The sequence below is a fragment of the Bos taurus genome, chromosome 2 (genome assembly GCF_002263795.3).
Source record: "Bos taurus isolate L1 Dominette 01449 registration number 42190680 breed Hereford chromosome 2, ARS-UCD2.0, whole genome shotgun sequence".
Lineage (NCBI taxonomy): Eukaryota > Metazoa > Chordata > Mammalia > Artiodactyla > Bovidae > Bos > Bos taurus.
Window position 1 is genome coordinate 4,927,308 of NC_037329.1, and position 21,169 is coordinate 4,948,476.

The window sequence follows — 21,169 nt, forward strand, 5'->3', positions numbered from 1 at the left end:
ACTGTTGGTGGGAATGCAAACTAGTACAGCCACTATGGAGAACAGTGCGGAGATTCCTTAAAAAACTGGAAATAGAACTGCCTTTTGATCCAGCAATCCCACTGCTGGGCATACACACCAAGGAAACCAGAACTGAAAGAGACACATGTACCCCAATGTTCATCGCAGCACAGTTTATAATAGCCAGGACATGGAAGCAACCTAGATGTCCATCAGCAGATGAATGGATAAGAAAGCTGTGGTACATACACACAATGGAGTATTACTCAGCCATTAAAAAGAATACATTTGAATCAGTTCTAAAGAGGTGGATGAAACTGGAGCTGATTATACAGAGTGAAGTAAGCCAGAAAGAAAAACACCAATGCAGTATACTAATGTATATATATGGAATTTAGAAAGATGGTAATGATAACCCTGTATGCGAGACAGCAAAAGAGACACAGATGTATAGAACAGTCTTTTGGACTCTGTGGGAGAGGGAGAGAGTGGGATGATTTGGGAGAACGGCATTGAAACATGTACAATATCATATATGAAACGAATCACCAGTCCAGGTTCGATGCATGGCACTGGATGCTTGGGGCTGGTGCACTGGGACGACCCAGAGGGATGGTACAGGGAGGGAGGAGGGAGGGGGATTCAGGATGGGGAACACGTGTATACCTGTGGCGGATTCATGTTGATGTATGGCGAAACCAATATAATATTGTAAAGTAATTAACCTCCAATTAAAATAAATTTATATTAAAAAAAAAAAAAGAATCTGCCTGCCAATGCAGGAGATGTGGGTTCAGTCTCTGGGTTGGAAAGATCCCCTGGAGAAGAAAACGGCAACCCACTCCAGGATTCTTGCCTGGGAAATCCCATAGACAGAGGAACCTGGCAGGCTGCAGTCCATCGGGGTGTAAAAGAGTTGGACGTGACTTAGTGACTAAACAACAACAACAGTCTCACTGTGGTAATCGTTTCATGATATAAGTCAAATCATTACGTTGTTGTTGTTCATTTGCTCAGTCATGTCTGACTCTTTGCGACCCCATGGACTGCAGCACTCCAGGCCTCCCTATTATGTGGTACACCTTAAACTTATATGGTATTGTATGTTAATTATACCTTAATAAAACTGGGAGACAAAAAAAAAAAAAAAAAACAAGAAAAAAATCTTCTGGAGAGCTTCAATATTTATTGATGTCTGGGTGCCACCCAGTCCAATTAAGTCAGAATCTTTGTTGATGGGCAAAGAATATATGCATGCACATATAATAGTTTTAATGCATGTACACACACACGTACATGATGATTCTAATATAAGGCCAAAGTAAACAACCGAATAGTCTAAAGAAAATTTTGTCTCTTTTCGAATGTACCAGTGGTCCTCAGTTGGGGGTGATTCTGCTCCCCAGGCACATTCAGCAATGTCCAGACACATTTTTGGTTGCCATGACTGAGGGGTTGGGGAGGAGAATGCTACTGGCATCTTAGTAAGTAGAGTTTAGATGCTGCTAAACATCCCACAATGCCCAGGATAGCCCTCTATAATGAAAAGTTATCCAAGCAAAATGTCAATAGTGGGACTTCCCTGGGGTTCCAGTGGTTAAGAATCCACGTTGCAATGCAGGGGACATCAATCCAATCCCTGGTCTGGGAAGATTCCACATGCTGAGGGGCAACTATGCCCATGCGCCACAACTACTGAGGCTGTGTTCTGGAGCCGGCAAACCATGCCCACCCACCCTAGAGCCTATGTTCCACAACAAGAGAAGCCAGTGCAGTGAGAAGCCCGTAGACTGCAACCAGAGAGCAGCCCCCAGTGAGAAGCCCGTAGACCGCGACCAGAGAGCAGCCCCCAGTGAGAAGCCCGTAGACCGCGACCAGAGAGCAGCCCCTGCTCACCACAACTAGAGAAAGTGTGTGTGTAGCAATGAAGATCCAGCACGGCCAAAAATAAGTAGATAAAGAAAATAAATATCAATAGTATTGAAGTTGAGAAACCCTGATTTCTATTTATATCTTTTGAAAAAAGTTCTTGTCTAATTGCATTGGCCAGAACAGCAATAACACTGCAATTATCAATAGTGATCAGTTCTGGGTAGATGGAGTAAATATACTTTTCCTTACCTCTCCTGCTAACTATGACTAAAAACCCTTAGACATTATACATAAAACAAATATGAAGAAGACCCTGAAAGATGGAGGATGAGAAGGAAGACAAGCTAAGGATCTCAGACAGTGGTAACTTCTCTGAGCTTCTTTTTGTCTCATGAACCCCAGACTAGGAGCTAAAGAAGTAGAAAATCCAGAAATAACAATGGGAACAGACCAAAAAAAGCCAAGAAAAGCCTTCTCTCTCCAGTAAAAAGACCAGAAAAAGGACAGTTTAGCAAGACACAAAACTTTTAGATAATAACCAGTCTGCTCCAGTGAAACACCATTTAAACAACTGTGGTTCTCACCCCCAGTTACACCAGAAAATGCCCAGTGGGAAGCCTAGATTCCCACCCTCACCTGTATTGTGTCAGAAAAGGCTAAGCAGGAAGTCATCCTCAATGGGCAGCAATGAGTCCATCCCCCACAATGTCACTGGAGACCACTGGGGACTCCTGCACCTGTATGGCCTTCCAAGCCACACTGCCCTGCCTCCTGACACTTCTTACAGGTGCCCACAGCCTCTGTTCCTGTGACTCAGCCACTTCCTCCTATTTTGTCCTGTCTGGGTTTCCAGGCTTTCCTGTGGTTGGTAACAGGCCAGTGGGACAGCAGGGAAGAGCATCGTGGTATCTGCAGAGTCCTCTGAACATGGTGAGGGTCCCCTGGAGAAGGGATAGGCTACCCACTCCAGTATTCTTGGGCTTCCCTGATGGCTCAGCTGGTAAAGAATCCACCTGCAATGTGGGGGACCTGGGTTTGATCCCTAGGTTGGGAAGGTCCCTTGGAGAACGGAACAGCTACCCATTCCAGTGTTCTGGCCTGGAGAATTGCATGAACTGTATAGTCCATGGGGTTGCAAAGAGTGGGACATGACTGAGCAACTTTCACTTTCACTGGACATGGTGAGGGTCAGGGAGGCAGTAATATGGCTGATTTGCTGAACCTGGGCTGAAATTCACACGTTACCTATTTACTGACCAGGGAACTGAGTCAAAGATGGTTCTTTTCTTCCCTCCAAAACCAACCACCTCATAAACCCAAATCCATATGTTTTCTAAGATAATTGAAGGAGAATCAAAACACAGTCGAGACCACACTGGTAGATTCTGCCCTTCACCCCTAAACATTCAAATTGTGTATTAGAAATTCTCTGCCAACACAGACGGCAGTGTCCCTGGTCAGCAGGTTGCAAAAGCTCTTCTGCCTCAGTCACCCCCAGAGAGAGACCAGAGGGAACATGTCACCCTGGTTTAAGGGGTACAGGCCTGCCCAGGGGATAGGGCGTGTGGATGTGTGGGTGGGGAGGGGCTTGGGGCAGGGCCTGCACCTGTGTGTGTAGCCCCGCAGGACTCTCTGGATTCTGATGGCAGCCTCGTCCAGGGCCTGGCTCCTCTGTACCTCCAGCAGGGTGTCCTGGTTTTCCTGAAACAGAAGAGTTCTCATCGCATAATTGCCCTGCCTCACCCTCAAGCCCCTACCTGCAGCCAGGGCTCTGTCTCCAGAAGTCAGGAACTCTAAGACTCTTCCCGGGAGAAGCGGGCAGGGGTTGAAAGACATGGGGTTGAAAGACCTGCTCTTAAGATGCCACTGATATGGCTCCGAGCCCAGAGCCGCAGCCCAGCCCCTCAATCCAAGAACTTCCCATTTTAGCTCTTTCTTCTTGTTAATTCAATCTGGAAAATTTCATTTCTGCTCTGGAAAACCCAAGAGGGGGGCAAAAACTGTCCCCAAAGCTGTGTTTTATTTCCTAAAAATTATGTGAAACACGCAGTCAGCTGTAATATAGACGCATGCTTGTTTAAATATTAACATGTTTCCCCAGCCTTTGCAGAGAATTCACAGTGTGAGGTGATGGACTGTATTCATCCCTGAGTGGTGACATTCCCAGGCCCACCTTGATGCTCCCCTTGGATCCTGGTTTCACGGAAAAGACAATTTTTTCATGGACTGGGTTTTACATGGACTGAGGGGTGGGGGGTGGTTTGGGGATGATTCAAGTGCATTACATTTATTGTGCACTTTATTTCTATTATTATTATTATATCAGCTCTACCACAGATTATCAAGCATTAGATTCCAGAGGTTGGGGACCCCTGCTCTAAAGCACACCCTACCAGGTAGTACCCTGGGATTCTCCAGACCTCTTCCCTCTGTGGAGTCAGCTGCCCCAGTGGAGTCTGAAGCCCCTCTGTTTCTTTCCTTTTTAAGCCCCACAGTCCCAGCTCTAGCCTAACTAGTGATGGATCGACAATAGGCCCACTGGAGAGCTGGGGCTGGGAGGACAGACAAGGATTGGTGGGCAGGCTCCATGGGGTAAGAGGAGAGAGTGGAAGCCTCAGGAAGGGGCAGTGGGGATGGGGTGTGGTGCCAGGTGGCCTGGCAGAGCCCTGATTCTGGCCCTGATCTTCTCTTGTTCCTCCTCCGCACCCTGCTGACCTACTCAAGGTGTGTGGGGCTAGGAAACACTGATACTCTCTCCCTTAGACCCAACTCAAAATCCTGCAGGGCCGGAAGGCCAGCCTCAGGGGCTGGAGGCTGCCTCAGCTGTGACCTTGGGCCTCCCTGTAAGTTGATGGAGAGGGAGGTGGGAGGTGGGAAGTGATGCTGCTTGCCCGACCCTGCCAAGGAAGAGCTGTCAAAGGGCAGGGTCCGCACTGCCGCCTTCCCTGAAGCTCCGCCTCCCCAGGGAGGCAGGGGCGGGGCTTCCCCAGGACTGACTGCAGACTTCGCTTCGGCTCCGGCTCGGGCAGCAAAGACTGCTCCAGGGCTGGGGGACAGTGGAAGACCTCCCTCAGGTCCTGTTTGCTCTTGCCCAGTAGCTTGGAGGCAGCCCCTCTGTCTCCTTAGGTCTTGTCCTAAACGTCCTCTCCTAAGAAGCCGCCCGGGCTTTCGCAGGCTGGGCAGGGCCCTTTCTGTGACTCCCTGCCTCCCTTTCCCCTAGCATAGCTTTCTACGACCAGGCTCCTTGAGGGCAGGGGCTAGGCATGCAGCAGGCACCCACGGGCACCAGACCAGCCACACAGGCTTCAGGTTCTCACCTTCAGGAAGATCTTGGTCTTTCCCATCTTCCATTCTTTATCTGTCCCCAGCCACCTTTCGGCGATGCGCAGGGTCATTTGGCGAAACTTGTTCCGGAGCTAACAGGAGGAAACGAGTGGCTCAGTGGAGTCACGCAGGAGGCTGAGGTCCCTCCTCAGGGCCTTCGTAGGGATCGGGGTCTTTCTGCTCCCACAGGGGTCACCGTCAGGGGCTGCTGGGCCAGGGCACAAGCCCCCAGCACCCTGGATCAAGGATGGGGTCCAGAGGATTACGAGACCACAATGCCCCAAGGGTGTGGGGTCTCAGTGTGGCCCTTGGACACGGGCAGTCCAAACTTCAGGATGGCTGAGTGTTTGGGGGAAGGATAGGACGACCACACATCACCTCTGTGACATTCTGCCCTAAAAGGGAGTATTTGCTTTAAACTTTTGTTGCTCCTAGAAGCAACATATTCAGCCGCTAGCCTCCTCCAGAGACAGGAAGCAGGAACAGGGGTCATTTCAAAGCTTCGGCCCCTGGGCATCAAGAAGGGGCCCTGAGCCCTCTTGGAACTGGGAGGTTGGGGGCTCCCAGAGGCGCCCGGGTTTTCAGGATGCGCACGCCGCGTCTTGCGGCCTGCGGCCGGGCTGCGGGGACACACACCTCCGTGCGCACGGCACTGGGCAGCAGGACGCGGAACCTCTGTGAGAACTCCTCGAACGAGTAGCGGATGGGGAAGCCGGATTTGCGGATGTGCACGGTCTCCATCATCCCCGAGTAGCGCAGCTGCTGGATGCACAGCTCCCGGTCGAAGAGCTGCGGGTGCAGAGGCGAGGGGCTGATAGCACGGGCCGCCCCCTTCCCAACCACTCGCCACCAGCTCTGAGCCACCACTTCTGCCGCTGTCCCCAAATGCAGGAGAACGAAACAAACACTTGGTTTCATAAAAATTCTATTCTGAAGAGAGATATTTGGTTGAAGTCGCTGAAAGTCCTGGAAGTGTTTCCAAGGAGATAAAAGTCCATCACATACAAACTGGGACATCCATAAGAAGAGCAAATATTTCCCTCATTTTCAGGATATGCAGAGTATGAGGAATAGAAAATTTTTTTTGCATATGTCACATTTAAAATATTGTTAAATGCCCCCAAACAGTGATCCCAAAGAACACGGTTTCCTCCTGACCTTGCCAATGTTGGGGTGACCACTGCCCCTGGGGTCCTTCCGGCAGGGGCACCATTATGCCTCCCACTTTAGTGGAAAGAAGAAGTACATTCCCTACTTAGACTCAGAAAATATTGTAATGGATTTAGTCTCTGCATCCTCCAGAGACAGCTATTTGGAGAGGAGTTTGGTCACAATGCTTTGCACAGGTATGGGGGCTCAGCCATGGCTGGCACCCTAGAGGGGCCCCCTCCACCTGGAACCAGGAGTGTCTGGGGACTAGGTGCATGCCCTCCAATCTGGCAAGCCTACCAGCAGGCAGTCACCCACTTGGAAACATGGAGGGCCACCGAGGCAACTGCTAATGCGGTCAAGGACCACCCAGCAGTTTTGGGCAACTAGATTTCTTCCATTTGTCCAGTATTTCTGGTGGACCTGGTATTTCTTGTTTAATCTTTACAACAGCTCTACCTGGATGGGGCACTTAGCTCCAACTTAAAGATGAGGTGCCTGAGCCTCAGAGACATATTCTTAAGTGGCAGAGCCAGAGTTTCAACCTTAAGCCTGTCTGGCCCCTCAGCCTGGGTTCCCCTATACCTGCACAGGAGCTGCGTCTCCCAGGGGTGTTTCAGCCAGGGGCACCCACAAGACCTGAGCATGACCCACAAGCCTCTGTGGCAGAGGGCCTTTGGGAGCACTGTTACTATCTAACATCTGTGCACTGTGATTTAAGGAAGATGCATTTTGGATTTCCTGGGCCAGCCTGAAACTCATGTAATTTTATACTTTCAAAAAAGAAACTTTATTTAATGTAATATTATTTTTTTCTTTTATAAGACATTTAAAAAAAAATCATTTTATCTCCTTTCAGATGGCATCTTCCCATGTCTGGAAGCCTTTAAATTTGTGGTCTCTGGGTGGGATTCCCAAGCTGGAATCCCAGGGACTGGGTAGGCAGCAGGCTCCCACCCAGCACATAAGTAGATACAGTCACTTTCCAAGGGTTTAATGGCCTCAGGTCTCGGTGACCAGTAGTTGGTGTCAGCCTCTAAAATCACAGTACTGGTTGCTGCCCTTATGGAATGTGGCTTAATTATGCAGATATGGTACACGCACACACACACACACACACACACACACACAAAGTCATGTGCAACCCTTGCTGCTCCCCGCAGGCTGGCAGATCCAGAATTTATGGAAGAGAAAACTGAGGCTCAGAGAAGCAACACACTTGGCCAATGGCAAGCAAATGGCAGTGTGGAAACAGTTGAGGTCTGGGAGATCCAAAGCCTTGAAGGTCACCAACCTTCAAATGGTCTAGACTGGCCACCTTGCCCTCAGTGTCCCCATCTGTAAAATGGGGGCAGATAGCTTCAAAGCTGCCCAGGCACTGGTGAAAGGAGAGACATGACTCCAGATGCCATCAGATTCATTCCCTTAGATACCTCCCCTCGTCCTGTGCAGGTCCCCAGACTCCCCTCATTACCAGCGGCTTCTTGTAGTCATTAGGTTTGATGCAACGGATGAAGTAGGGCTGGCAATTGGTGAGGATTTTCATCAGCTGGTCCAGAGACTGCTTGAACTGGCCAGCCAAGGTGGAGGGCCGCTTGCTGGAGTCTGCAGACTAGACAGAGCACAGGGCACAAGTGGAGCTCGGTCCAGGGCACAGCTGACTCAGGGCACAGCGAGGGCTTCTGCTGAGGTCCCACAGGTGGGCAGGGCTACATCCCTACCCAGTCGCTCATCCATTCGTTTAGCATAGGTTCCCCAAGTGCCTACTGTGTGCAGGCACCCAGGAGACACTGGGAACCCAGAGGCAAGTAGAGCTGGGCAAGCCTCCTGTCTAGGAGTGGGGACCCCAGAGTGAGATGCACCAGGGTGAGGAGACAATGTCAATTTTTACCTTGCCATTCTACATTTTTCAGTTTTTGAATAGATTTTGTATGCTCTTTTTGAATGTTATGTACTGTACATTGTAAGCATTACTGTAAATGTATACAGTATTTTTTTAATGTATTAAAATGATGGCTGCAAGAGAAAACAAAAAACCCAGGCCAAGAGTGCGTAAGTGGGTGCTCAGTCACTTCAGTCACGTCTGATTCTGTGAACCCATGGACTGTAGCCCACCGGGCTCCTCTGTCCATGGGATTTCCCAGGCAAGAATACTGGAGTGGGTGGCCATGCCCTCCTCCAGGGAATCTTCCCAACCTAGGGACCGAACCCTAGTCTCCTGCGTCTCCTGCATTGCAGGTGGATTCTTTATCGCTAAGCCACTGGGAAAGCCTTGGGCCAAGAGTAGTGTGTGCTTTTGTGCCATACTGATCTTGGTGATGCTCCTTGATCAAACTTTTTCCAAGGTCAAATGCGCTTGGCAAACATATGTACTGACAAATTGCATCAGTCTGGAGACTCAAATTCATGGTTTAACGCCTCTGAGAATAGGATGCAATCCCTGGCAGGTATAACAATGGGCAGCATTCTCCTGGGTTTAAAATAATGCATTTTCCTCCTGTTCCGGCTCCCTGAAACCTGTGGACATGCCTTGGAGGCCCTACAGGGCCAGGACCAGGCTGTGCTCCGGCCTCAGCTGTGGAGTCCAGCCTGGCTCCATGAGGGCAGAGGATCTGGCTCAGCTTCAGCTGGCTCCAGACCTGGGTAGTTCCTGCAAGCCTCATAGCTCCTTGGTGCCTCTCTGGGCTGGCTCTGCATGTGGTCATGCTGTGGGCCCTGGGCACTAAAGTGTTAGGAGCTCCTGTGGGGGTGGGGGTGGGGCGCCTCAGTGTGGACTACAGCATGGAGTAGGGGGCGGGAGGTTCCTATGTCTGCACCCACAGTTCCTGTGCCAGTGTGCCGACCCCGTCTCCCAGCCCAGGGGTGGGGGAGCTCCTCATCAGATGACCCACAGGGCTCTTCTGGAACAGTCACTGTTAAGGGGTGAAGGGAGACCCCCACCCTGCCAGGATGTCCTAGGCTGCTCTGAGGAGCACCAGGGGCTCTCTGCTCCCTCCTCTCTGGTCAGCAGGCCCAGCGCTGTTGCCACCACACCACACACACACACACCCCACCTACCCACACCCACACACCCACAAAACACACAAGTACTCCACATATCACACACACACCACACCACACACACACACCCCACCTACCACACACACACCCACAGAATACACAAGTACCCCACATACCACACACACACCACACACACACAGCCCACGTACCACACACACACACACACACAGAATACACAAGTACCCCACCTATCACACACACACCCACAAAACACACATGTACCCCACATACCACACACACATACACCCTCCACCTACCACACACACACGCACCCACAGAACACACATGTATCCCACCTACCACACACACACCCACAAAACACACAAGTACCCCACATACCACACACACACACATGCACCCCATCTACCACACACACACACCCACAAAACACACAAGTACCCCACATACCACACACACACACATACTAGACACCAGACAAAGCACACATATATACCACATACACCACACCCCCCCCATAAAACATACACAGAGACCAATATAGAAAGAAATAACACAAACAAACTCAGTGAGCCCTACAGAGACCACTGCTCACTGGAAGCAGGCAGAGCCCCCTGCTCCTGCCCCTGGCCACTACCCCCACAGTACCTCAGCCCCTTTGCAGTCACCTCTGCACCCCAGACTCCAGGCAGCGGGGCTTCTCCATGCCTGTCTGCCCCCCAGGCCCTGGGCAGAGCAGGGCCACCAGAGCCCACCTTGAATTGCTGGCTGCTCGACTTCACCCGGACGATGCTTCCAGGGCCCCGCCTGCTTTCCTCCGACTCCAGCCCAAATATCTCCCGCAGGAACTTGTTTTGGGAGGAGTGGACCAGGGCGAGGATGTCCCTGTTCAGCACATCCCGATTCTTCTCCAGGAAGCCTGTGGGGAAGCAGAGCCCCCAGCCCCCGCCAGCTCAGACCGGGGAGGGGAGGGTGAGGCGCAGGCAGAAGGCCACCATGCCCACCTCCATCTCCCCACGTCTTGGCATCCAGTGCCTCCGCTCAGCACCAAGTCATGTCACATCCACACCCTGCAGCCCCCACAACCCACCATCCCCACCCCAAACTCCCTCATCCAAGCTTGCACCCCACCCCGGGGGTCTCCTCTCCCCTAGTACCTGTGCCCCACCCCACGGGTCTCCCCTCTCCTGATGGCCTATGGCCCCCAAGAGATCTCTGGGGCGTTCTTCCCTTCTAAGCCCTCCAGGATAATGCTGGCTTGTGCTTCAAGGACAGCTCGAGCATCATCTATTCCGGGAGGCCCTACTGACCCACACGTGGCTCCCACCTGCGCCGTGTGGCCCTTCACCTGGGCCCTGTCATTCAGCTCAGGGAAGCCTGAGGCCTTCCCATCTGTTCCATCAGCCGCAGCTCCCCGGGTGGACCACGGGTGGGACCGAGCCCCTTCCCCTCAACATCCTGGCCCTCCCAGCCCCCACCGTCACTCCCGCGTCCACCTAGGAGCCCACTAGCAGCACAGCAGACGGACTGTGCAATCATTGTGCGGTTTGGACCTCCCGAGGGTGGAGACTGTGGATTCTCGTCAGGGCTCTGAATTTCTGGGGAACCCTGGGCAAATCTGATTGAGCCAACCGCTTGTCTACATAAGGGAGCAAAACAGAAGAGAAGGAAAAGGAGAAAGCGAAGAAGGCTGCCCAGCCCCGTAACTTCCGAAAATCTGGCAACCTGGTTGCGTCCAGGGAGCTTGCAATCTGGACACTCCTGCTGGGAGGCCCACCCTTCCCCAGCAGCCTGTCTGAAAAGGAGCAGCTGCTTCACATGTCCCTGTGGAACCAGCAAGGGGGAGAAATCGCTGCTTTGCTCTTCCTGGAAGCCCAAAATGGGGAAAGGAAAGAAATTAAACATGACTTGGCTTCCTGGCTTCAAGGATAGGGGGCAGGGGTAGGTGACTTGCTGATTATGAGGTCCTAAAATGTATTTCTTTCCTCATTATAAGTATAAACTGCATTGGTCTTGGAACTGAACGTGTGCCCACAGGCAGTGTGTGCACATACACGCGAGCACTTGCGTGAATGCACATGTGCAGGCACATGCGTGGGCCTGGACCCAGTAGGTTTGGGAATGAAGCATGTCTGCCGCTCACTAAGGAGACCCTGAGGGCCTGGGTGCCCCAAGGCCCTTCTCTAGCAACATGCTAGAGTCGGAGGGCCCTCCAGCTTAAGGAGTGAGACTCTAGAAATTAGGGAGGGGGCTGTGTATGGGCTGAGCTGTTTGCCCCCCAAATCCATATGCTGAAGCTCTAATCCGTAGTACCTCAGAATGTGTGTGGAGAGAGGGCCTTTGAAGAGGTCAGGGAGGTAAAATAAGGCTGTTAGGGTGGGCCTTAACCCAGTCAGAGTGGTGTGCTACAAGAAGAGGAGATTAGGACACAGACACGCATGGGAACAAGAGAGACGCCAGGGAGAGACTTCAGAAGGCTCCAGTCCTGCTGACGTTTGTCTTGGACTCCTGGCCTCTGGGACCGTGAGAAAATGCATCCCTGTATCTATTTGTGGAACGTTGCTATGGGAGTGTTGGCCAGGGGACACAGCGTGCGTCTGGGGATGAGTGGACAGCCCATCTTCCCTCCCGCCGTGGGAGAGAGTGGACCTGTCTGAGGCAGGGCATGGAACGGCAAGAAGAAGGCGCCAGAGGACGGTTGCTTCTCAAAACCAGGCCAGACGATGACTGGGGGCCTGCTGAAGGCTGCACCCCACAAGCGCCTGACTCCAACTTGTCTTCTCCCTTTAAGTCACCCCTTTTTAGTGGGGTGCTCTGTGCATGCCTGCACAGCCTCGTGTAGGGTCTGGGAAGGCCATGTCAATGGTGGAAGAGGAAGCTTGATTCCCTCTCTGCCAGCAGGTGCTATGAGAGGGGAACACTGGACCAAGAGCTCAAACCGAGCTGCCCTCACCAAGCTGAGTGTGGTGACAACAAGCTTGCTTTCCCAGGCTCCAGGGCCACCTGAAGAGGAGGCTGGCACATAAGCCCCTCTCTCAGCCCTATGCTGGAAGACAGCCTTCTGCAGACGGGGCGAGCAGGCACGTGATGTTACCCTGTGCCCTTCCAGGCTTAGACAGAGCCTCCCAGCCCCAGGTGCTTTTGGGGGGATGATTGAGGCACACCTGGGCCCAAACCTCCCCCCACCCCATCCCCGCCAAAAGACAGAGTAATGGGCTTAGGTCATGAAGATAGCAGAGCACTGAAAAACACCCAGCAGGCTCAGTTTCCAGGAGCATTAATGGAATTCTGTGCTCCGAAAGCCTAGAAAGAAGCGACCTTACTCTTAGCATACATGGAAGTTGCAGTTCACTTCAAAAACTAAAACTTGGCCTTGAGTAGCCCACGGAGGTTGATGTGCTCAGTGTCTCTGTGTTCTGGAATTCCGAAGTCCCACTAGCTCTGGGCTCCCCCTTTTGGAAAAGCCCCAAAGCCAGGATCTGGTGGGAGTTATAAAGGAGCACCCCCCTTACCTCCTCATTTCTCCAACAGAAATAATCCCCTGGTCTCGGAACACCTCCCTTCCTCCATGTGAAAACAGCAGCCCCTCCTGCTGCCTTGTCCCTCCACCTGAAAAGTGTACTTGGAGCATCCCTGACTCCAAGTTTCCAGTTAGACCACAGTAGCCCCTCAGTTCTCCTTACAAGCCACACAGAGTCACCCTCTGGCTTCCCGCCTCATTTTCCTGATCACAGCACCCACTGGCCACCTCTCCCATTTTTCTAAGCACACCAGCAGCTTGACCACCTCAGCCCCTTATTTCTCTAATCAAAACTAGGCTTGGGACTTCCCTGGTGGTCAAGTGGTTAAGAATCCACCTGTCAATGCAGGAGACATGGGTTATATCCAGGGTCCAGGGAGATCCCAAACGCTATGGGGCAATTAAACCCAAGCACCACAACTACCGGGGCTTGTGAGCTCTAGGGCCCACAGGCCACAGCTACTGAGCCCTAGTGCCGCAGCTACTGAAGCCCTTGCTCCCTAGAGCCTGTGCTCCGCAACAAGAGAAGCCCCCACACTGAGAAGCCCTCACACCACACTGCAACTAGAGAGGACCCCCTGCTTGCCACAGCCAGAGAAAGCCCACGTGCAGCAATGAAGACCCAGCACTGCCAATAGATAAATAAAATCTTTAAAAACATGCCTGACCTTATCTCCACATATACACTTTCACTACCAAGAGAGTGAAAAGATATCCCAAAGAAGAGGAGAAAATATTTGCAAATTCTATATCTGATGAGGTAATTACAATAAAAAAGAAAACAATTAACATGTGTTGGTAAGGAGCTGTAGGAATTGGAAACTGCATACATTGCTAATGGGAATGTAAAATGGTGCGGCCACTTTGAAAAACAGTTTGGTGCTTATCCCAAAAGTTAAATAGAAATACCACATGACCCAGCAATTCCTCTCTTAGGTATGTGTCCCAAGGAAGTGAAAACGTATGTCCACATAAAAACTTGTACATGAGTGTTAATAGCAGCGTTACTCATAATGGCCAAAAACATCCATCAGTTGATGAAGGGATAAACAGAAAGTGGCATATCTGTGCTGCAGACCGTTGTATGCAGTGTGAAGAACCAGTACAGAAACACGCTACAGTGTGAATGAACCTTGAAAACGCCATGCCAAGTGAAAGAAGCCAGTCACAAAGGCCGCACGATGCACGATTCTGTTTATGTGAAATGTCCAGAACAGGCAAATCCACAGAGACCGAAGTTAGCAGTTGCTGGGGTTGGGGAGAATTAGGAAGCAATGAAGAAAGACTGCTAATGGGAGTTCCTTTTGTTTTTCTGAACGCAAGAATGGAGTCTTAACCTTTGGACTGCCAGGGAAGTCCCTAGTGGGGATTTCTTTTGAGGGGTGATGTAAATGTTCTAAAATTGTGGCAACAGCTACGTAAGTCTATGAATATACTAAAAAACCATTGAGTTGTAGACTTCAAATGAGTGAATTCTATGGATGTGAATTATCTCTCAGTAGAACTATTACCAACAAAACAAAACACAAACATACATTCCTGGTCCATTCCATTCCCTCTCTCCCATTGCTGGCTCTGCAAAATGACCTAGCCTTCTTTCCATGGCCTCCCTGGGGTGCTCCAGATTTGGAAGGAAGGGACTGTGGAGAGGAGCTTCACCTACCTTCTACATGGTAGTGCACCTCGCCAGCAAAGTGGGCAATGCCAAATTGGGCATCGTGGATGTTCTTGGGCTGCAGGAAGCCTTTGTTGTTAGCGTGGACACTCTTCAGTTTTTGCAGCAAGGTGGTATCTGTCCCCTGGAAGAACGGATGCCCTATGGGCCAAGGACCCACAGCCCAGCCACTGGGTACACCCCCAGGTCTCAGGGGCTCCCTCAAAGGGCAAAGCAACTGGGTTCAGAATGACTGAGGGCCTTTCTACAGACAGCAAGAGGATGTGTCAGGGGCAGGGGTTTGTTCCCTGAGTGAGGGCCGAGGCAGGACGAGAGGCTGCCAGCTCGCTGGCTGTAGCCTTCCCCGGGAGCAGAGCATCTCCTTTCTCTGGATCAGAGCTCTTACTGACTCCCTGAGAGTCCATCTCCCCAGAAACATGCACAGTCCCCCAAAGCAAGAAGGAAAGTGTTGCCTCGTCTTGCACTCCATGCAGCCCTTGGCCCACAAGGCTCAACTAGCCCTCTCTGGGGGTGTGTTCCTGAATCTAAATAATCTATGCTGAGGAGCAGAAGTGAGGGCGGACTCAGGTGCCTTCCTCCAGGAGGCGAGCCTTGAGGGAGAGGGAGGCTGGAAGGCGGGGGCTCCTCTGCCAGCCCCCGCGGTTTCCGGGCAGTGGAGTTTCCCAGGCAAGGGGTCTCCCCCGAGGTGGGTGGGCCCAGGGCACCTGTGGGAAGCGGCTCTCCTCATCCAGGAGGGAGATGACGCTCATGGGCTTGAGGGCCAGCAGGTCCAGGGTAGGCCGGTTGTCGGTGTAGTGAATGTAGTCCCAGGCGATGCTCTCCGCGCGGTACTCCTCCTGCTCCACGGTGAACACGTGCTGCACAAACAGCTGCTGCAGGTGCTCGTTGGCCAGGTTGATGCAGAGCTGCTCGAAGCTGCAGGCGCAGCACCGCCCCAGGGGGGCAAGGTTGGCCTGGCTGCCACTGTAGCCAACCCCTGGCACACAGCCCCACACATGTGTACCCACAGAACACACCCCCAAACACCATACAGGCCGAGAGATAGCCTCCCTCTTCCCCTGCCTCTGCCTCCATCCCCTCCTCCATCCCACAGCAAACAGATTCAGAGAAATGTGGAGGCTGCACTTAGCATCAAGCCCTGACTTTGACTCCATAAGGTCCCCAGCAGGATCCTCTGCCAAACTAGGCTGTCCTGACATGGAGACAATATCTGGGGGCCAAGGGTCCAGTAGCCACCCTGCCCCATGGGCAAGTGGCTTGGGTATTAAGACAAGCTTCTGGAGACCCGTCATTGATGGCTGGGCTCCTTTGCATCAGTCAGACATACCCCTTTCCCCTCCCCGAGTCCTCCCACTCGTTCTTCCTCCTGGGCTCCATTTCACCTCCTGAAGTGGCCCCTCCACTCATCACCCCGGCTCAGGTCAGAAACCAGGCCGTCATACCTGACACCTCTCCCTCGTTCCCAACTCCAACCCGTTGCCAAAGTCCGGCTGCGCTCTCTCCAACACAGCGCCTAACCTGTTTACTTCTTTTCACTCCCACTGCTGCTCCCTTAATCCAGGTCACCCTCTTTCTCACCTGGAGTGCAATAACAACCGCCTCATGGCTCTCTCTGCCTCCAGCCTCACCCCTCCAACCATTCTCTGTGGCCACCAGACAGAGGTTTCGGACGTGCAGAGCAGGGACCTGCTCTCCCCCTGCCTTGAATCCTTGTGGACCTGAGCTCCCATTATTTTCATGATCCAGACAGACAGTGACACAGTGGAAAGCCTGCCCAACACAGCCAGGGAATGGACGCAGGGGACTCTGTGAGTGATAGTTGCTCAGCCATGTCTGACTCTTTGTGACCCCATGGACTATAGCCTGCTAGGCTCCTCTTGTTCATGGAATTCTCCAGGCAAGAATACTGGAGTGAGTTGCCACCTCCTTCTCCAACAGGGCGCCCTGCCCTTCTCTAATTCTAAGTCTTCACACATGTGAGACCCTCCTTTCTCTGACCTGCTCTTTTGGTTCATCCTTTGGGTCTCACTTAGGCATTTCTTCCTCAGGATGGGTTGCCCATTTATGCAAAACCTTATGGTTCCTCAGGCTGGTTGTTCAGGTCTGTTAACCCAAGAGAGTTAACACACTGCCTGGACATCGTGGAGTGATGCTGTAGCCATCAGCGATTGCAGCCACCCTGGACAATGAGCCCTGAGGGAACTCAGGATGGAGACCAGGAATACTGGCCACCTAGCAGTCATCAGACTGCCTGTGTGCTCAGTCACTCAGTCACGCCCAACTCTTTGAGATCCTTTGGCCTGTAGCCTGTCAGGCTCCTCTGTCCATGGGATTTTCCAGGCAAGGATACTGGAGTGAGTTGCCATTTCCTCCCCTAGGGGATCTTCCTGACCCAGGAATCGAACCCACGTCTCCTGCATGCAGGTGGATTCTTTACTGCTGAGCCATTGGGGATGTCCCATTAGATTGCAGCCACTCACAACAGTAGAGCTTGAAGAAACTCAGGATGTGAAAACACAGAATGCTGGCCCCAGATATCTGAGATACATATCAAAGGAACGATTTCAGTGAACCCAGACTCTTGCATCTTTCCATACACAGAAAAGTGCCAAATACCTTAACTTGGGATATCTAGTTTTCTTTTATTAACAATAATCTTTTGATGTTCTACCTGCCCTTTGTTGCAAAAAACTCCTATATATCCTGGCTCTACCCTCGCCTCCTCGGAGCATTTTTGTCAGAATTATTTGAGATGCTGTCTCCTGGGCCTGAAGTTCTAGGAATGTCTGCTGAATAAAACACAAGTCTCAACTTTTAGGTCATGCACTTTGTTTCAGTTGACAAGAGTACTCGGTGCACCCTTGCAGAAGGCAGTTCGGGTAAGTGACTGGGTGCTGAGTGACATGGCCCTGCTCCTTCAGGTGGCCCCCAGACTGCAGCCCTGCCATAAACCCAGCTTGTGGCTTCTTCACAGGGGGTGGAGGGGAGGGTGTCCCTTAATAAATGGCCAGATCCCCCAAAATAAACTACTCATCCAGCTCCACAGTGGCCAAAGATATGCTTGGTCTGCTTAGCTGCCCCTCTCAGGGCCAGAAACCAATGATCAGAATCATTTTTTATTTTTCTGCTCCTTAGAGCTTCCGTCATGTTGGGCTGAGTTCTGCCAGCCCTGCCCCATTCCACCTGCCCATGGTGAGCTGGTCCTAGGAACCTGCAATCCCAATGTGCATGCACTCAGAATGGCTTGCATCTTGACCAAGGGGCCTTCTCAGCCTTCAGCTGGAGACAGGGCCTTGGGCAGGGGCATGCCAAGGTCAGGACAGCCCTTTGGCATCTCTGACAGTGCCCGGAGACCTCCACTTGGGACTGAAACCAAGCAGAACCCTGTGGGGCCCTCCTGAATACAAAACTCCCTCCTTGTCCCCCATTTCTTATTTGTAGCAAAAGGCTTTAGTCTCCTATGACATCTCTGAGTCCTAAGAGCAGACTCAAGACCAATTAGGGAAGTGAAGAAATGCAGTCAAGAAGCAATAGTGCAGTGATAAAACAGAGTCCTAGTTCTTCCTCAAGGGATCTCTTAGAGTTGTTTTGCAGAAACTAAGACCCCTGCCCAGGTGGAGTATAGTGACTACGTGCTGGTCACAAGCATGTAGACCCCAGACTGGTTGGAACCAGATGTGGATGATTAAGATTCCCTAAACATCACCCCATTACCTCACCACCAACCAATGAGAAGAAAGTCCACAAGCTGATTGTGTACCCTGTGACTCTCACTCCTAAAACTGCCTTTAAAAAACTTTACTTGAAAGCCATCAAGGAATTTGGATTTTGAGCTGCCTCAAATTTGGATGAACTGCCTGCTCTCCTTCTCGGCCCTGCAATAAGTGTTGTGCTTTGCTTCACCACACCCTGGTGTCAGTACACTGGCTTTGGTGTACTTTGGGTGAGCAGACCTGAATTCCATTTGGTAATGGAACTAGGCCTAGGCTCTGTCTCATCGATGCTTTAAACGAGCCAGGCTCACGTTGGGAAGCTAGGTTGCACTTCCTGCTTGCTTGTCCCCCGTCCTTGTGTCCTCTTCTGGCCCTTTGATGATACTTCCGCAGAGCATCACCTGCCCTCGTCCAGCTCCACGGCCTGGCTCCCCTTGCTGCCTCTGTCTACTTCCACCCCAGTCTTCATCGCAGTCTTCGCTGGGAATTACTTTTCTGACCTGCTTCATTTCTCTAGCTCTTCAGCCTCCAGGCTGGGACAGTGGGTCAGAAGTGTCCTGCCTCACCTTACCCTTGTCAGACTGAAAAATTGGGGATGGGCCACAAATCCCCTGCCTTCCCCATCACCTAGTATGATAGCCCACCCAAGGATGCAGTCACATTAGTGTCACTGATTTCCACTTTCGCCTTAACCACACGTGATAATTCACTCTAGTTTGTGAGAAGGAAGAGTGGATGGCTCGAGATGGGCAATGAGTGCTGGAGTGTCAGCCTGACTCTCATGATGCTCTTAGCTATATGGCCTTTTCTAGACACCTTGTGGATGCCAGGGGATGAGCGTGGACTGCCTCACTGAGGAAGGACACAGTCTTGCTGAGGGACTCACCCTGGCGTCTGTGAGCGGAGGCGAGGCCCTGCTCCCAGCCAGTCTGGGGAGGAATGGCTGAGTTCCAGTTGGCTCAGGGAGGACCTAAGCTTATCTCTCATTTTTCTGAAAACAGGTGCGGGGACCTCCATACCTATTTTTCTGGAAGTTTTCAAAACCAAATATGTCCAGGAGGCCGATTGTCCTTTGCACATTTTTGGGGTCCTGGGCAGGTGGGGTGAAGATTGCAGCATTGATCTTCTTGACAATCCACAGGAAGAGATGCCCATAGATGCCCTGTAGAGACATGGGTAGAACCCACAGGCTTTGATGCACGAGAGGAAGGCGGCTGCTTTCTCCAAGTTTACCTGGAAAGGCCGCAGGCACACTGGACCAACTGAGGGAGATCACCCCTACTTTACGGCAAGAAACCACCCTGGAGAGCCTGGGCAGCCCACGGTCACCAGCCAGGGGACTGGCAGAGTCAGGACTTGCCCAGCTCTCTGCCCTTTCCTGCTGTCCACTCACCAGGCAAGGAGCTACACTCAATACCTAGACACGTAGGCCCCTTCTCCCACAGCTCCGCACCTTGACAAAGGCGTCCCTCCGGTCTGCAGCCTGAGTGATGTTCAGGGGCCTGGTGACAAACTCCCCGCGGATGATGATGGAGTGCTTGATAAGACAGTCTCGGAGGGCCTGGTCCTTCACCTGGAAGGTAGGTAGGGGCTGGCATCACAGCTGATAGAGCAGGGCCTGGTGCCAACATGCTCTCTCATAACCAAACATCCCGTGCCCAAAGCCTGAGGATGGGAGATGCCTGTGACTAGGACCAGAGTCAGGATGCTGGCAGGACTGGTCCAGCGTCAGTCTGAGCACGGGGATATCAGTGTCAGGGAAGGATGGGCCAGTTGGGTGGGCCCTGAGCATGCTGGCTGCTTGGTTGACCAGTCTTGTGCTGGTCTCCTGGTACTGGGCCCACCAACCGGTGGACCCTGGAAAACAGTGGCCATGGAGGACTCTGAGGCCTGGCCACTGACATCTGAATACACCTCAACCGAAGGCACTCCTGCCTGGAATCTGGAGGCCCAAGTTAACAAGAGGAGTCTGGATGAAGTGCCTCCCACATGCAGAGAAGACTTGGCTGGCAAACCCCCAAGGTTTCTAAGAACCCTGCGACCACATGAAAAACATTAGCAGCAAAATGTGCCGAACTAATGTGATTGCCTTTTCCCCCCCTTTGATTCTATTAATTTCCCACTGAACCTGTTAGTGGGGTGTGATTACAAAGCCCCATCACTTGTCCTCCAAGTCAAGGCTCTATTTGATCTCTTTAATAATGTGCAGGGGAAACTTCCCTGGTGGTCCAGCGGTTAAGACTCCGTGCTTGCAATGCAAGGGACACAGGTTCTATCCCTCATTGGAGAACTAAGATCCCACATGCTGTGTGAAAGTGAAAGTGTCAGTCGCTCAGTCATCTAGCTCTTTGCAACCCCATGGACTATAACCCACCAGGCTCTTGTGCCCATGGAATTCTCTAGGCGAGAATACTGGAGTATGTTGCCATTTTCATCTCCAGGGGATCTTCCTGACCCAGGGATTGAACCTGAGTTTCCTGCATTGCAAGTTATATAGAAAGTACAAGTATCAGCGGTCACAGGCTAAATGCCTACAGGGCCAGCAGGTGTGGCAAAGCCAAAAACTAACAACAGCAGAAATAACAAGCAGGGGGAATGGTCTGAGTACATTCCGTCAGCCCAGAAGAGCACAACTCATGGAGAAGCCCTGGGGACCAGGATATGGGGCGAGGATGTCTTGCTGTATAGGCATCAGATTGGTTGAGTGGGGACAACCTGGGGAATGGGTGAGGTAGAAAGTTGAGCAAAGGCCCTGGAAGAGCAAGAAGGTCAGGGAAAGGGCAAGAAACACATGTTCAAGCCAAACTGATCATTTCCAGGACTTTGTTAATGATTAGTTCCACGGGCCTGATTCCCATGCCTAGGGCCTGCAGTGCTCCACAGGGGAGTTGGAGGTGA

At 51.9% G+C, this 21,169-nt stretch overlaps 1 protein-coding gene across 3 annotated transcripts in view; it reads right to left on the reverse strand.

The window, feature by feature from the left end:
* Positions 1-21,169, reverse strand: part of MYO7B (myosin VIIB) — a 103,601-nt gene that overhangs the window by 40,379 nt on the left and 42,053 nt on the right. For all 3 annotated transcript variants that reach the window (XM_010801818.4, XM_010801817.4, XM_010801819.4), the window contains exons 11-19: positions 19,725-19,844; positions 19,291-19,433; positions 15,263-15,473; positions 14,547-14,682; positions 10,119-10,282; positions 7,820-7,957; positions 5,833-5,985; positions 5,190-5,288; positions 3,479-3,573 (exon numbers count right to left, since the gene is read on the reverse strand). In XM_010801818.4, the coding sequence (XP_010800120.1) occupies positions 3,479-3,573; positions 5,190-5,288; positions 5,833-5,985; positions 7,820-7,957; positions 10,119-10,282; positions 14,547-14,682; positions 15,263-15,473; positions 19,291-19,433; positions 19,725-19,844 (1,259 nt within the window). The remainder of the gene's footprint in view (positions 1-3,478; positions 3,574-5,189; positions 5,289-5,832; positions 5,986-7,819; positions 7,958-10,118; positions 10,283-14,546; positions 14,683-15,262; positions 15,474-19,290; positions 19,434-19,724; positions 19,845-21,169) is intronic.